This window comes from Lupinus angustifolius, chromosome LG10 (assembly GCF_001865875.1).
Source record: "Lupinus angustifolius cultivar Tanjil chromosome LG10, LupAngTanjil_v1.0, whole genome shotgun sequence".
NCBI classification, from domain to species: domain Eukaryota; kingdom Viridiplantae; phylum Streptophyta; class Magnoliopsida; order Fabales; family Fabaceae; genus Lupinus; species Lupinus angustifolius.
This window is the reverse complement of record NC_032018.1, coordinates 6,676,975-6,693,497: the sequence shown is the minus strand read 5'-3', so window position 1 is coordinate 6,693,497 and position 16,523 is coordinate 6,676,975. Positions and strand designations below refer to the sequence as shown.

Genomic DNA, 16,523 nt, shown 5'->3' with positions numbered 1-16,523 from the left:
TCTTGGCTTAAGTTGGATATCTTTAAATGTTTTATATATTAACTAATGATATTTGTAGTACTTGCCACACATTACCCACTAGGATCAATTTATTCAAAGAGATAAAACATTTTTATTCACTTTTACTCCATACCACATCTAATGCTGTTAATCTTTCTATTCAAATTACCAAAGGTTAGGAAAACCAAATACAAAAGTTCTAATGAGTTTAACCAATCACACCATCCCCTGGTTTAACCCATCCATTACGCAGGAAACAATTGAGATTTCATGATCCTTTTTCATTCCAAGCATTCAGATTATGACACCTTCTTGAAGCCAGGGATGGTTCTGTGCTGCATTTTCAAGCATCATGCAGACATCTGCATATTTTTTATGGTTCATATTGATATAGTATATTGATGTTCTATTTTTATTTTTACTTGTTATTTTGTTGTATGTAGTTGTCTAGTATGATTAAGTAGTGTGTGCACTGTTTGTGGAACCTAATATATATATGTGCATTCTTGAGGATGCAGTTTTATTAAGTGATAATATCATTGGATAGGGCCATTTATATGTATCTCTATGATTTTCTTATCATTATTTTTGCAGAATCCATTTTTTCATTCCTTTAGAACCAACATAAGTATCATGATTGCCATTTCTCATATATCTCTGACTCTCCTAATAGCTCCACATTTTTTCACAATAGCATCTCTTGTTCATACATTTCATCTTTGAATTGTTGGAATAAACTGTGTTAAACATGGCACCACATCTTGACTATGAAGGTTGAAGAAAAAACACAGCGAAGGAGGAAGGCAAAGTGAATGAACGGAAACTTTGCAATGTATTATTTCGTGTCTTTCTTGATGGGTTTTACATAAAGAAGGAATAATCTATTTATAGTAATTTAAGTTGGTTGGACTCACTAACATAACAACCAGACTTAAACTGAAAACTAAAAATAGAAGTTAGTGAAATGGGCTTAAAGAAGAAAACAAAAACATGCCCATTAAACAACAAAAACTCAATGTAAAAAGATGAGAGGATTATTTGAGCTTGTCATTGTCTTCATGAGGATGAATGGTATGAGGAACCTTCTTTTCTTTATCTTCTTCCTTGGATCTCAACAGGCCCCCACAAGGTGGGATGTGTATGTCTAACATCCCGAGCTTGGAGAATAGGTGATGAAATGTGCTAGGAGGAAGAGCCTTAGTCAATATATCAGCTACCTGGGAATTAGTTGGAATGGAAAGATGATGTAATAATCCAACTTGAATCTTTTCCCTGACTGAATGGCAGTCAACCTCTATGTGTTTCGTCCGTTCATGAAAAACGAGATTTGCAGCTATATGGATGCTCTATACTCTGCCTCTGCTGAAGATCTTGCAACAACTTGTTGCTTCTTGCTTTTCCATGAGACAAGTGAGTTTCCTAGATAAAAGCAATATGTAGAGACGAATTTTCTAGAGTCAGGACATCCTGCCCAATCCGAATCTGTATATCCTTTGATTTTGAAATCACAACCTGTAGGAAAGAAAATTCCAACACTAATGGAGCCTTTGATGTATCGTAAAATTCTTTTGGCTCCCTCAAAGTGCTTATCAGTAGATTTAGACAAGAACTGACTTAAGTGTCCTACAGAGAAGCTAATATCAGGTCTAGTATGAGCTAAGTACAAAAGCTTACCCATGAGTCTCCTGTAGATGCTAGGATTGGTGAGTGGTGTTCCTGATTCGGAGCTGACCAGTTGTTTTCCATATTCCATTGGGGTGGAACATGGTTTGGAAGCAAGCATTCCAGTTTCCTGCAATAAATCAAGTGCATACTTTCTTTGATAGAACATGATACCTCTCCTAGATCTTGCTATCTCAATTCCCAGGAAGTATTTTAAAGGTCCAAGGTCCTTGATACTGAATTTTGTATCGAGGATGCTTTTAACATTATTAATTTCATTCATGTTATTGCCTGCTAAAACCAGGTCATCTACATAAACTAAAATAGCAGTAAAAGAAGAAGGTGTAGACTTAGTAAAGAGTGAATAATCAATAGATGATTTTTGATAACCTGTTTGGATGAGAGTGTTAGTTAGTTTCTCATGCCATTGCCTGCTGGATTGTTTCAATCTATACAAGGATTTCTGGAGCTTGCAAACCAATCCAGGTTGATTAATAATGAGACCTGGAGGGATTTGCATATACACATTCTCTTTGAGATCACCATGGAGGAAAGTTGTATTAACATCCAGCTGGTGTAAATGCCAATTGTTGGTGGCCAACTGTTGGTTGCAGCAAGAGCCATGATAATTCTAATAGTAGTTATTTTAATGACAGGGCTGAAGGTTTCCATATAATCAAGCTCTTCTGTTTGGGAAAAACCTTTGGCAACAAGTCTTGCCTTGTGCCTTTCTATAGATCCATCTGATCTATACTTAAGCTTGAAAACCCACTTGCAGCCTATTGTTTTCTTGGTGCTAGGAAGGTCTGTTAGGATCCAAGTGTTGTTGGCTTTTAGAGCATTAAGCTCACTTTGGATATCCTTCTGCCAACATTCATGTTTTATGGCTTCATGATAGGTATCAGGTTCAACATTGGAAGATATGCTAAGGGAAAAGTGTTTATGAGAACTGGATAGTTGGTTATAGGATAGGCTTTCAGATATTGGGTATTTAACCTTTGAATGGTTCAGTAAGCCTAAGTGAGAGGCAGAGGAGTTTAAGGCACAATGGTAATCCTCTATATATTGAGGTTTGTGCTTGGTTCTATGAGATCTTTGAGGGATATTGTGTTGAGAGTTGGCCTCATCTTGTGTCTCATTAGTGGCTATGTTGCTATCAGTAGGATTGATGGATAGATCATTTGTTATGCATTGTTCTTTTGTTGTGGTAAGAGGTAGAGATGGTAGATTGTTGTAGGTTTGAGGAGTAGGTCCACTACTTGCATCATTATAGGTACTGTCAATAGGTAAGGCTAGAGTAGGGTCTGTCTCAGTGTGGTTTGATCATGGAAAGGGAAAATATGCTCATAAAACGTGGTGTTTCGAGATATGAAGATCTCATGAGCGCTGATATAAAAAATGACATATCCATTTATTCCGTTTTTCAACCCAAGAAACACACCCTTTCTGGATCTGTGGTCAAGCTTTCTCCTTTTGGCAGTAATAGTACTAGCATAGCTAAGGCAACCAAAAGCTTTTAAATGTGATATGTCTGGGACTCTACCGTATAAGATTTCAAAAGGGGTCTTACCAAAATTTTTTTTGCTAGGCTGCCTATTGATTAGGTGTATAGCATGGGTTATGGCAAAATCCCAAAAGCAATGAGGTAAATTTGACTGGAAAACCAGGGACCTAGCAACACTCAATATGTGTTGGTGTTTTCTCTCAACCACCCCATTCTATTGGGGTGTTTCAACACAACTAGTTTGGTGTTGGATTCCTTGCTCATCATAGAAACGCCTTAGGGAAAACTCTTTCCCATTGTCACTCCTTATGCATTTTATCCTTAGCCCAAACTGAGTAAGAACAAGGGAGCAGAATTTTCTAATTAAGTCAGGGACCTCTAACTTGAGTTTCATCAAGTATAACCAATTAAATATTGATTTGTCATCTACTATGGTCAGGAAGTACCTATGACCAAAAGTGCTAGGGATAGAAAAGGGCCCCCATATATCCATGTGAATTAAATAAAAAATACTAGCAGATTTAGAGATGTTGTGATTATATGGTAATTTCTTTTGTTTAGCAAGATGACATACATGGCAAGGATTCAAAATCTTATTGCATTTAATAGAAGGAAACATGGACTGCATAATGAGCATTTTGCTATGGGAAGGGTGTCCTAATCTAACATGTCATACATTGTTATCATAAGCAGTAAATGAATTAACATTCTTATTGAGCAGTTTTGTACATATAGCAGGTAAATCCTTTACAGTCTTTTATAGCAAAGAGACCATTCTTTAATTCAGCTACACCAATCATCTTCAATGATGGGAGGTCCTGAGTACAGCAGGAATGTTTGGAAAAAAGTTAGTTGGCAAGGTATAGACAGAAGTAATTTTGAGATAGAGATTAAATTGAATTTGAAGCAAGGTATGTATAAAACATCACTTAAGTATAAGTTTTGAGAGAAATTGATACTTCCTGAAATGTTGGCAAGCACCTGATTGCCATTAGGCAAGGTCACATATATAGGATTGATTCTCTTGTATGTCTTGAATTGTGATAGTGTGTGACACACATGGTCTGTTGCTCCTGTGTCAAGGTACCAATCAAGGGTTTTAGAATAGAAATTTAATAAGTACTTGTTACCTTTATCACTTGGTCCAATTGATTCGGTGCTGATTTGGTTGGCATTGTGACCAGTCTTGCATGATGGTTGCTGCAATATAGACATGATTGTTTGGTGTTGTTGAGGGGTGATGTTAACACCAGATTGTGCATCAATGTTGTTAAAACTAGATTGGTCCTTGATCTCAATCTGATTCTCACCATTAAATGGCTCTCTTTCAAAAGTATTGAGACTGTTCACATTGTAGTTTCTCAAATTTCCAGGTGGTGGGTATCCATGCTTCTTGAAACACTGATCAATGGTATGTCCTGATTTGTTGCAATAAGTGCATATCTTGGTGCCTCTTCCACCTTGGTTTCTTCCTGACCCTCTTCCTCCTTGATTCTGGTATGCTCTCCCTCTGCCTCTTCCCCTGTTGTTCTTGAAGCTTGTTCCATAATCATTGTTGATACTGCTATTATATCCATTTTCAGCAGTGTTCATAAGGACCTTAGGCTCAACATAATGTGAGTTAATATGCCTTTCTTGTCGTATTAAGAGAGCAAATGTCTTATTGATGGATGGTAGATGATCCATTAACATAATCTGAGACCTTACACCCCTTCATATTGATCATTGAGGCCCATGAGGAAACAGAGGACATAGTTAGTCTCTCTATATCCCTTAATTGTGGGAATCAAGGTACAGGTGCATTTTTGCACACACATGCATGATAGGATTGGTCCAAAATTGTCCAACTCCTCCCATAGACCTTTTATGTGGTTGTAGTAAGCCCCTATGCTGAGATCATCTTGTTTGTAAGTATATATCTGTGCCAAGAGTTCTGTGATGCGGAAGACGTCTCATTGGTAATATCTTTCACGCAAATCCTCCCAGAACTGCAAGGCTGTCTCCATCCAAAATATTCTTTGGGCAATTGAAGGATCAATAGATTGTATCAACCAAGAAACAACCAATGTGTTGCACCTATCCCAGTTTACAAAATTCGGGTCCTCAGTTGATGGCTTAAAGAGGGAACCGTCTATAAACTGGAGCTTGTTCTTTGACTTTAGAGACATGGCCATTGCCCGAGACCAGGAATGGTAATTGTCACCATTGAGAGTCTTGGAAACTATGCTAGATCCAGGGTTCTCATTTTGGTTCATGAAGAAAGGTGAAGTTGGATCTTGAAGAGGGTTAACATGCTGGATAGCTCGTCTCCATTTTTGGAACTAGGACACGAAGGAGAAGTGAAAAGAAAAAAATTGCAGCGAAAGTAAATCTATTAAAGAAGAAAGGTGTTACCCAGAGCAAGCTCTGATACCATGTTAAACATGACACCACATCTTGACTATGAAGGTTGAAGAAAAACACAGAGAAGGAGGAAGGTAAAGTGAATGAACGGAAACTTTGCAATGTATTATTTCGTGTCTTTCTTGATGGGTTTTACATAAAGAAGGAAGAATCTATTTATAATAATCTAAGTTGGTTGGACTAACTAACATAACAACCAAACTTAAACTGAAAACTAAAAATAGAAGTTAGTGAAATGGGCTTAAAGAAGAAAACAAAAACAGGCCCATTAAACAACAAAGACTCAATGTAAAAACATGAGTGGATTATTTGAGCTTGTCATTGTCTTCATGAGGAACCTTCTTTTCTTTATCTTCTTCCTTGGATCTCAACAAACTGAGTTTGGAATTGCTTATTTGTAATCTTCAATAACACCACTACCCTACAGCAAGGATGTATCTAATTCCAATTCAGTATATTTCACTCCTAGCCATTGTTCTTACATTTTCAAGTTAACATTATATTACTTTTTTTTGTAATACCAAAAATATCTTTTACCTTTTTGGGTAATGAACTAACCCATTTCAAGGGGTGTGACTATCCTATTAATAAATATCGCACTCAGAAATTGAGTTTTTGACCTTTTTTATTATCTTAAGATCTAACGGATCTTACACTCTTGGGACTAGCATCTTGTTGGTTAACATGTATATTGTTTATAGGTGCTTCAAAGGATGAAATACAAAAGCATCACTCTTTCTTTATTTATGTATTTGTTTGTATGGATAAGTAGTGATTACATACAATGACATTAAAAAAGGCATGTGTGAGTGACCCTCTTTATTTTCTTAAGTAATATGTTGATTTAAGGTGTAATTTGAAGAGAGAGAAAAATACAATATAAAAGATAATAAATGAAAACAAGATAAAAATTTAAGAGTAAAAAACAAAAAATAAAGTTCAAATATTGTGTTGAATACAATATTGTATACATGAAAATATCATGTTAAGAACAGACAACAATCATGAAAATATCATGACTGTGTACTAGGAAGTGAGTGAGCTTTCAACTTTTAAGGTTACTAATATTATGAATTTAATTTTTGAAAGGTATATTAGTTTTTTTCACTATAAATGCAAATAATAGTTTTTTAAATAAATTATTTAGCTTTCTAATTAGAAAATAGTTTATGCAAAAATATTATTTGATTTCATTACCCTTATATTCAGTATTATTAAACTCAGATCGTCAATGACTAGGTGATGACACTGGTTAATGAGTCGCTGGTTGGACCAGATGGTCAATGGTTGGACCAGTTGACTTGATTTGTATTAAAAATTCTAACAAATTCATAATATTAGCTAACATTATCTAATAATTTTATACTTCAAATTTAAAAACATTGTCATACCTAATTAAATAACTCATAAAGAAGATTTCACTACTAGGAAATGTGATAAATATGTTGAGAATATTATCAAACAATGTATGTGTCATGCTTTAATTGCAAAAAAAAAAAAGAACGATAAATTTAAAATTTGATTAAACAACGAAACGTTCATATATTAACAAATGACATACATAACTACATATAAGTTAAAAACATCTGATTTTTTAATAGAAAAATGATATTGTTTTGATTATTTTTAAAAAAAATATATTTTTGATTAACTAGGTCTAACCGATCCGACTATCCGAGTAACTGGTTTTAGGCTTAAATCGATGGAATAGTTCAATTGCTCTAATTAGCAACTAAAACAAGTTGAATGTCCATTCTAAATTAGTCCAATTGCTTTAATTGAATTTAATAATATTGCATTTATTGCAACTTGCATCCTAAATGTGAGTCCTATCCTAGTTCATGTGTATTACTTTATTAAAATTGGCAATAATTGACTATACTATCATTATAAAAAACCGTTACACCATCATGCCATAAACTATAATTCTCTAAAAATATATCATATACAAAATATTAATTATATATATTTTCTTAATTCATAATGCTATAGGGAAGTATGTACACACACAAGAAGTTATGGATGAGAATCCAATAATCATAATGGAGGGACAAAGCATTAAACATGATATGGGGGAGTGATGGCCATACCATGTGCATATGTTTAAGCTCTTACGCTCCTCTTCCATTACAGTTTTAGTACTATATACTATATCTACACCACAATTATATAAGTTCAAATTTCCTTCCGCAAAAAGTCAAACATATAAAAAAAATGAGTTTTATATATTATAATTGCAATATCCACTATTTATATTTAATTTTTATTGACTATTCAAAACAATTAATTTAAATAAATAGTAGATGATATAATAACTGTATATAAATTTTTATACTAGTAGTATATAGCTATTACACTCTAAAAATGTTCCTATGGCAATATATTGCAGATGATGCATTATTAAAATAGAAGAGAACACCTCATCTAATTAGAGAAAGTGAAAAAAGTAACATTCTTATATTCTTTAATAGACTTGAGCTTTATATATCGTAAATTAAGAATAGATACACCTTTAGAGTGGTGCTCATTTCAGTGTGTTAATAAGTGTAATCATTAGAGTTAGTTGAAGTTAGTTTGTAGTTGCTAGATATAGCAAGTAGTTAAAGTTAGTTACTATTGTTTTAGAAAGTAGTATATTAGCTTGTGATTCTTTGAAGTATATGGATATACACATTGCTTGATTTCTTCAACTATCCTATCTTACTCTTCTTCACTTTCTTCTCTTTTCTTACAAATTCTCTAACATTTGGCATCAAGAGCCTTAAGAAGATCAACAAAGCTTTCCGCTGCAATAAGAAATGGCTCAAACAACAGAGAATTATGTCACAACTCTTCCTGTGTTAGATGGAAAAACCTGGAGCAGATGGTGCATACAAATGAAGGCAATACTTGGCTATCAAGATGTTGCTGACATCGTGGAAGAGGGGCTGCCAATCTTGGAAGAAGGAGCCACCGAAGCTCAAAGGAATGCACACAAACAGAACAAGAAACGAGACTGCAAGGCAATATGTCTCCTTCATCAAGCTGTAGATAATGCTCACATTGAAAAGATTGCAGGATCTGCAACAACAAAGGAAGCATGGGATGTGCTATAAAAACACTATGTAGGAGCAGCTCAACTAAAGAAATTTCGTCTACAAACCATGAGAAGGTAGTATGAACTCATGCAAATGGAAGAAGATGAAAGAATTGCTGACTTTTTCACAAGATTGATCACACACATCAATGCTATGAAAGCATGTGGTGAGAAGATGGAGGACACAATCATTGTAGAAAAGGTGCTAAGGTCAGTGTCTCAAGGTTTGATAATGTAGTGATAGCCATAGAAGAATCAGGAAGAGTGGAGAACATGAAGGTTGAGGAGCTTCAAGGATCACTTGAAGCTCATGAGTAGAGGCTTAATGAGAGGATAACGGATAAATCCTCACATCAAGCTCTACATGCACAAACAAAGAAGGGAACATTTCTTATTAGGAACTCAACCAAGAATCAACAAAAGTATGTTGTATAGAAGAGCAACTCGAGAAAATGCTATATGAACAAGGTTGAGCAATCAGAACAATAAAAAAGAAATGGCTACAAACAGTTTAAAGGATTGAAGAAAAGGTTTGACAAGAAAAGGGTCAGATGCTTCAATTGTGATAAATTCGGGCACTACTCAAACGAGTGCCTAACTCCTAGCAAGAACCAGAATCAAAGAAGACAAGATTCAGAAGCACATCTTGTCAAAGAAGAGATTGATGAATCTGATGAAGAAGTTGTGCAGCTTATGATGACAACAGACTACACAACAAGAACTAGTGACACTTGGTATTTGGACTCTGGCTGCTCCAATCATATGACTGGGCACAAAGAGTGGCTTGTGCATTTTGATCCAAGCAAGAGAAGCAAGGTCAAATTTGCAGACAATAGAGTGGTGATCACTGCAGGAATGAGAGATATTCCTCTCAAAATGGAGAATGGCAAAAGAGCATATATCACAGATGTGTTGTTTGTTCCTGAAATGAGGATAAACCTCATAAGTCTAGGACAACTGCATGAAAAAGGCTTCACCATGAGACTAAGCAATGTAATTTTGGAGGTCCTAGACAACATGAAGAGAATAATCCTACAAGCTCCTCTATCAAACAACAGAACCTTTCAAATTCAGCTTGGAATTGGAGACTCCGAGTGCCTCAATGCAAAAGCAGCCTCAAATGAATCTCTGCTCTGGCATTTGAGATATGGTCATCTCAACTACAGAGATCTCAAACTGTTGAGCACCAAAGAATTGGTCATTGGGTTGCCAGAAATCAAGCCTCAGAACTCAGCATGTGATAGTTGTTTGATTAGCAAACAAACCAGATCTACATTTGGTAAGCATACTCAAACAAGAGCCCTAGATGTACTACATGTTGTGTATCTGATGTATGTGGGCCTTTTGAGGTCCCCTCACTAGGTGGAAACAAATACTTTGTGTCTTTTGTTGATGATTTAAGTAGGAAAATGTGGACTTATCTCATCAAAGCCAAAAGTGAAGTGTTTGAGAACCTGAAGAAGTTCAAAGCTCTAGCAGAAAAGCAATCAGGGAAACAACTAAAGATCCTTAGAACTGATGGAGGTGGTCAATTCACCTCAAGATAGCTTGAATCATTCTATGAAGCACATGGCATAATCCATGAGGTTACTGCTCCTTACACACCACAACACAATGGTGTAGCTGAGAGAAGAAACATAACTATCATGAACATGGTGAGATGCATGCTGAAATGCAAAAATCTACCTCATAATCTTTAGGGTGAAGCTGTGATGACATCAACATATGTTCTGAATAGATGTCCAACTCAAGCACTGATCAATCAAGTTCCGGAAGAGGTTTGGAATGGAAAGAAACAATCAGTAGGGCACCTAAGAGTTTTTGTATCAGTGTGCTATAAACACATTCCTGATCAATTGAGGAAGAAATTGGATGATAAGAGTGAATTAATGATTCTGGTTGGATACCACTCAATAGGGTCATACAAACTCTTGAATCCTATCACCAAACAAATAAACTTCAGCAGGGATGTCCACTTTAATGAGTTGAGTTCTTGGAATTAATCTCTAAGGATAGTTGAGTTCTTAGAATGAATCTCTAAGGATAGTTGAGCATAACAAATCACCCACCCTGTTTCCTCTGCAAGAAGATCATGAAGCTGCAGAAGTCTTGGAATCTGACTCACATAATCAAGTGATCAGGGATGCTTAGTGCAGACCAACCAGAACAAGGCATCTACCACTAAGGCTCAGTGAGTTTGAGATGTTCTCAGATGATGTGATCACAGATGATGGAGATCTAGTTCACCTAGCACTCCTAGGTGAAGTTGAGTCAATCACTTTCAATGAGGCAGTCCAAGAGGATGTTTGGTGTGATGAAATGAATGAAGAACTCAAATCAATCAAAAGGAATGACACATGGGAAGAAGCAGAATTACCTGCTGGCAAGAAACCTATTGTTGTGAAATGGGTATACAAAGTCAAATTGAGACCTGAGGGAAGCAATGCTAAGCACAAAGCAAGGCTTGTAGCAAAGGGTTTCATGCAAATGGAAGGCTATGACTATGATGAAGTCTTTGCACCAGTTGCCAGGTTTGAAACAGTTAGACTGATTGTGGCCTTAGCTAGCTGGAATGGTTGGAAACAATGACAATTAGATGTCAAGAGTGCCTTTCTCAATGGACCTCTTGAGGAAGAGGTATACATTACTCAGCCACCTGGATTCGAGACATCAGCAGACAGAACAAAGGTGCTGAGACTGAAAAAGGCATTGTATGGATTGAAGCAAGCTCCAAGAGCTTGGAACAAGAGAATTGATTCATTCCTAACATCCATTGGCTTCATCAAATGCAGAGTAGAACATGGTGTGTATGTCAATCTGACTGGCACAGGTGAACTAACTCTAATTTGCCTGTATGTAGATGATTTGGTGATTATAGGAAGCAATGAGGCTGAGATTTTGAAGCTAAAATGAGAACTCAAATCAGAGTTTGAAATGATTGATCTAGGAGAGCTAGCATACTTCCTTGGCATAGAGTTCCTCAAGACACCAAGAGGAATCATAATGCACCAGAGAAAGTATATTAGAGATGTACTAGAAAGATTTAAGATGATGAATTGCAAGCCTACATTAGTGCTAGTAGAAGGAAATCAGAAACCAAGTGAAGCAGAGCCTGAAATGCTTGCAGATGCAACTCTCTATAGGCAAATGGTTGGATGTCTTAGATTCATCTGCCATAGCAGACCTGAAATAACCTATGGAGTAGGGATGATAAGCAGGTACATGGTAAGTCCTACTCAATCACACATGATAGCGGCAAAGAGGATTCTCCGAAACTTGAAGGGAACCTCAAACTATGGTGTTCTGTTTCCAAACTAGAACCAGAAGAGTGAATCAGGCTTTGTTGGTTTTTCAGATTCTGATTGGTGTGGAGATAAGGAGGATAGCAAAAGCACCTCAGAGTATGTATTTACCATCTTTGGTGCACCTGTGTCATGGAATTCAAGGAAGCGAGATGTAGTGGCTCTCTCAACGTGTGAAACAGAATACATTGTAGCTTGCAATGCCACATGTCAAGGTCTATGGCTGATACACCTAATGACAAAATTGAGGTATGGAGAGTTTGAAGATTTCGAGCTAAGGGTGGACAATCAATCAGCTATAAACTTAGCAAAGAACCCTGTTAGCCATGGAATGAGTAAACATATTGAGACAAGGTTCCATTTTCTAAGAGATCAAGTTGGAAAGGGAAGGGTTAAGATGGTTCATTGTTCAACAGATTTGCAAAAAGCTGATGTGTTGACAAATGCTCTCAAAGTTGACAAGTTTAAGAGGTTTAGAGATATGTTGAATGTACATAGTTTTGGTGATAAGGTTGTGTAGTTGCTTGTTGCTATATCTTGTAATAGGATAACTCTTTGATTAAGAGGGGGTGTTAATACGTGTAATTATTAAAGTTAGTTGAAGTTAGTTTGTAGCTGCTAGATATAGCGAGTAGTTAAAGTTAGTTAATATTGTTTTGGAAAGTAGTATATTAGCTTGTGATTCTTTGATGTATATGGATATACATATTGCTTGATTTCTTCAACTATCCTATCTTACTCTTCTTCACTTTCTTCTCTTTTCTTACAAATTCTCTAACACAGAGGTCCAAATTCACAATTTAACACAATGAACCCTAACAACCAAATATTTTAAGAGCAAAATATAAAACTCTAATGATAATATGCTACAAAAAATTTATTACCCATGAAATAACAGTCACACCTAAATAGTATTTAGATTACATAGGTAATGCGCCATCCACTTCTAAGCCCAATTGATTAAAATCAGATAATATTACCATTTAAATAAAAATTGATCTCTCATTATTTACAAAATATAATCTTTGAATTTAATGGGGACACTAGTTATTCTCTTAAGCTTGTTTGTACAAGTTTTTGTATTGGGCATATTATTAACACACTTCTATTCAAAAAATTTATTTTATTCGAAAATTTACACCATACAAGTGTTTAGGTAAAAAAACAAGTCCTTTTGTACTATATAACTGTTTAATTTTTAATATTCATTTTCTTACCTTATTTTTACCAATTCATTCTCGAACTTTGAAAAGGTAGACCATGTTTTTCTCCAATATTATTTTCGTTATAACTCAGCTAAGTCTTAGGTGCCAATAAAAAATCATACATGCATATTAATTTGGGTGTATGTTTAATTTGCAAAGAACCTAGGTTGGCTTTCTTTGGTTGTGCATGTCAAAACAACCTAATTAAATACAGCATGAAAGCGTATGACAGAGTCAAATGTAAAGTAAATATAAACTATACGGACGATTATAAAATCAAGGATGATGAACGTAAATTCCACTTAAGGTAGATACCATGTTAGAAATATTCAAAAAAAAAAACAACACATATATGAGTTTTTTTGTACTACTAATAATATTTCCTTTCTATAGGTATGACTCATATTTTTTAGGATATATGATTGTCCTTCCAACAAGTGTACTCCTAAGATTCTAATATTTGACATTTTAATCATCCTAAAAAATTATAAGATCTTACATTAGGAGATCAATTTCGTGTTAGTAAAGAGTACAGACATGCGTTTTGAAGAAAATTAAACTGCAAATAATATCAATGTGTTGTAATGAGTGAAAGAGGATAGCTCTATTGTAGGACAAATGCATAACCAAAGAATGATGAGTCATGAGCCTAATCGTGAAACAAATTATATCCTAATCTAATGACCGTGGTCAAATCATATCAATCAAAATAAAACATAATCAAATCATAATATAAACGATCATAATTCTAACAATGCATACTCAAATGTAGTTGTTTGGAAAATTGACGTGAAAAACTAAATATTATATTGTTATAAGTAGATGGCAGGAATCACTTTTTGTAAACATTCAAACATCATTAGAAAACCAAGAATTGAAAGGAATGGGATAACTAGTAATGTGATTTCAAATATTAACCCTAAATTTTTTATTTAGGAATAAGGGTTATAATAATAATGATAATAAATGGCAAGTCCAGGCATTGGATAACTTTTCAATAAAATGAAGTATAGATTTATCTCCAAAAAAAAGAGGATAAATTAAAAATAAATAAATAAAGTTGGATGAGAAAATAAAGCACACACTAAATCTCATAGGATAAATTTGTACTATCTTTATTGTATTAAGGAATATGTCATGTAAGGTCCATGTTTCAAGTACATAACTAATTAACTATACTAGCTTGTAAGATGAAGAAGAAGAAATCATTGTTATGACTTTCTGCTAACAATAGAGAGGAGTAGGACTTAGCAATACAAAGTAAACAAAGTCAAAACCCAGAATTGAATTATGGGATAGCATCTATCTTATCCTTGTTTTATTTCAATTTTTATCAATTAATTTTTTAACACATATGAAGTGGATGAGCATATGATAATTAGTTACACATGACTTCAGCTGCATTAATACATGTGATATTGAAGTTTCTGTTCCGTGAATAAAGCAACGTTCCCACTTTGCTTCAAGTTCCAATCTCAACCGCCCAAACTCTAAATATTTTAAAAGTCGGTGCAATAAAGTCTCTACATAAAAAAATATTTTATGCAAAATATAAACAAATTGAACCCATCCAAGACGAGCAAAGATGAGGCACCCAACCATAGAAAATCCCCTATATATATACACACACATGTTTAGCTACATACAGACAAACTCGTATTATTTTTGTATAGTACTTTTTTCGAAACTTTCACAAAGAGAAATATTATCTTTCAAGTGATTCAACCTCAACAAGAGCAAAATGACGGTAAACTACACAACTATTCCTTTATCTTTTCTATTAGATAGATTGTTGAAAACATAATAAATTGTTTTTATACATTTATTTATCTAACACAATATATGCACCTTCATCTAATAACTTAAAATGATATTTCCTTCTTTATCTTAATTTTTGTCAGCTCATAGAATTGAGAGTACATATGGATTGCCCTGGATGTGAAAACAAGGTGAAAAGTGCACTTCAAAAACTGAAAGGTACTATTCTTAGTATATAATTATCTTTTACTTTTTTTCCAAGTACAATCACTAATTTAATGGCACAACCCACGAATACTAATTACTAACCAAGTTTTTTTGGGTGAAATAACATAGTAAACAAATTTAATCATCATAACTACAAGAACAATTGTAAACCTTGAATAAGACAATTATACTTATACACTTTTCTAGATCATGGATTGTATATAACTTTTTCCCTCTTTTTTTGTTTTCTTTGTCATTGTTTGGTTAAGGTGTTGATGATGTTGAAATAGACATGAGTTTGCAAAAGGTGACTGTGAATGGCTATGCTGACCAAAAGAAGGTTCTGAAAACTGTTCGAAAAACTGGCCGAAGGGTTGAACTATGGCAACTACCCTACACCAACGAGTTCCAACAAAACCAATTTTTTCAACAACACCAATGCAATGGCCCTATCAAAAACTATGCTTCTCAACCTTCTTCATCTTATAACTACTACAAACATGGTTATGATAGTAGTGATCCTCGCTATTATAACTATCCTACACAATCTTCAATCTTTGGCCATCAAACTGGTGCTACTTTCAGTGATGATAATCCTCATGCTTGTTCTATTATGTGATCAAAATATGGTGATACCAATTTAAAATAATGTTATATGAGACAAAAATGCATGTAACATAATGCAAATCTATTCTATTTTGGTTGTATAATTTCCTTTTGTGATTGAAATATGTGCCTTTTGTTTTCTTGGTACTACTATCTTTGAATGAATTAATGAATGTATCTTTGCTTCTTTTAATTTCCAATTTATTAACATCAAAATGCATGCATGTGAGGCTTCCTAATTATAAGGTACGTTATATAAGAGTTGACGATGATTACATGAAAGTCAACTAAATTTAAAATTGTTACTAGAAGCCAGGAGTTTGTGATTACATGAGAAATAATCAATAATAATAGAATATGAATAAGTATATATGTATGTATTATTTATTAATGTTAGAACGTAACCTGCTATTAGTGAGATTTGTTAATTTAAAAATGGGTGTAAAATCTGTATACTGACAGTGTAAAAATTTATACACATGCACATTATCATCCACCATTCATTTGGATTACTTTTTTTAAAAAGTCAACAATAATTAAATATCAGTGCATACATTTTTTTTCTCTCTTTAAAAACAACAAAATTAGAGTTTGACTTTCATCTTCTTTAACTGATTTTCATTTTTTATAAATCATTAGGTGGTCAAATACAATAGGATTAAATATGGATATACAGAGAGTGTAAATGTTTTTACACTGTCAGCAAATCTTTACTATTGATATATTAACTATCATTGATTTTCAAACAAAAGTATTACAAATTAATGGTAAATGATGTATTGATAGTATAAAAACTTTAC

At 34.2% G+C, this 16,523-nt stretch overlaps 1 protein-coding gene across 1 annotated transcript; it reads left to right on the top strand.

Moving 5' to 3' along the window:
* LOC109358121 (heavy metal-associated isoprenylated plant protein 28) lies at positions 14,754-15,910 on the top strand. Its single transcript, XM_019602198.1, has 3 exons — positions 14,754-14,899; positions 15,054-15,129; positions 15,387-15,910. Exons 1-3 carry the CDS (start codon positions 14,894-14,896, stop codon positions 15,734-15,736), a joined length of 432 nt encoding a protein of 143 aa, XP_019457743.1. The 5' UTR covers positions 14,754-14,893; the 3' UTR covers positions 15,737-15,910.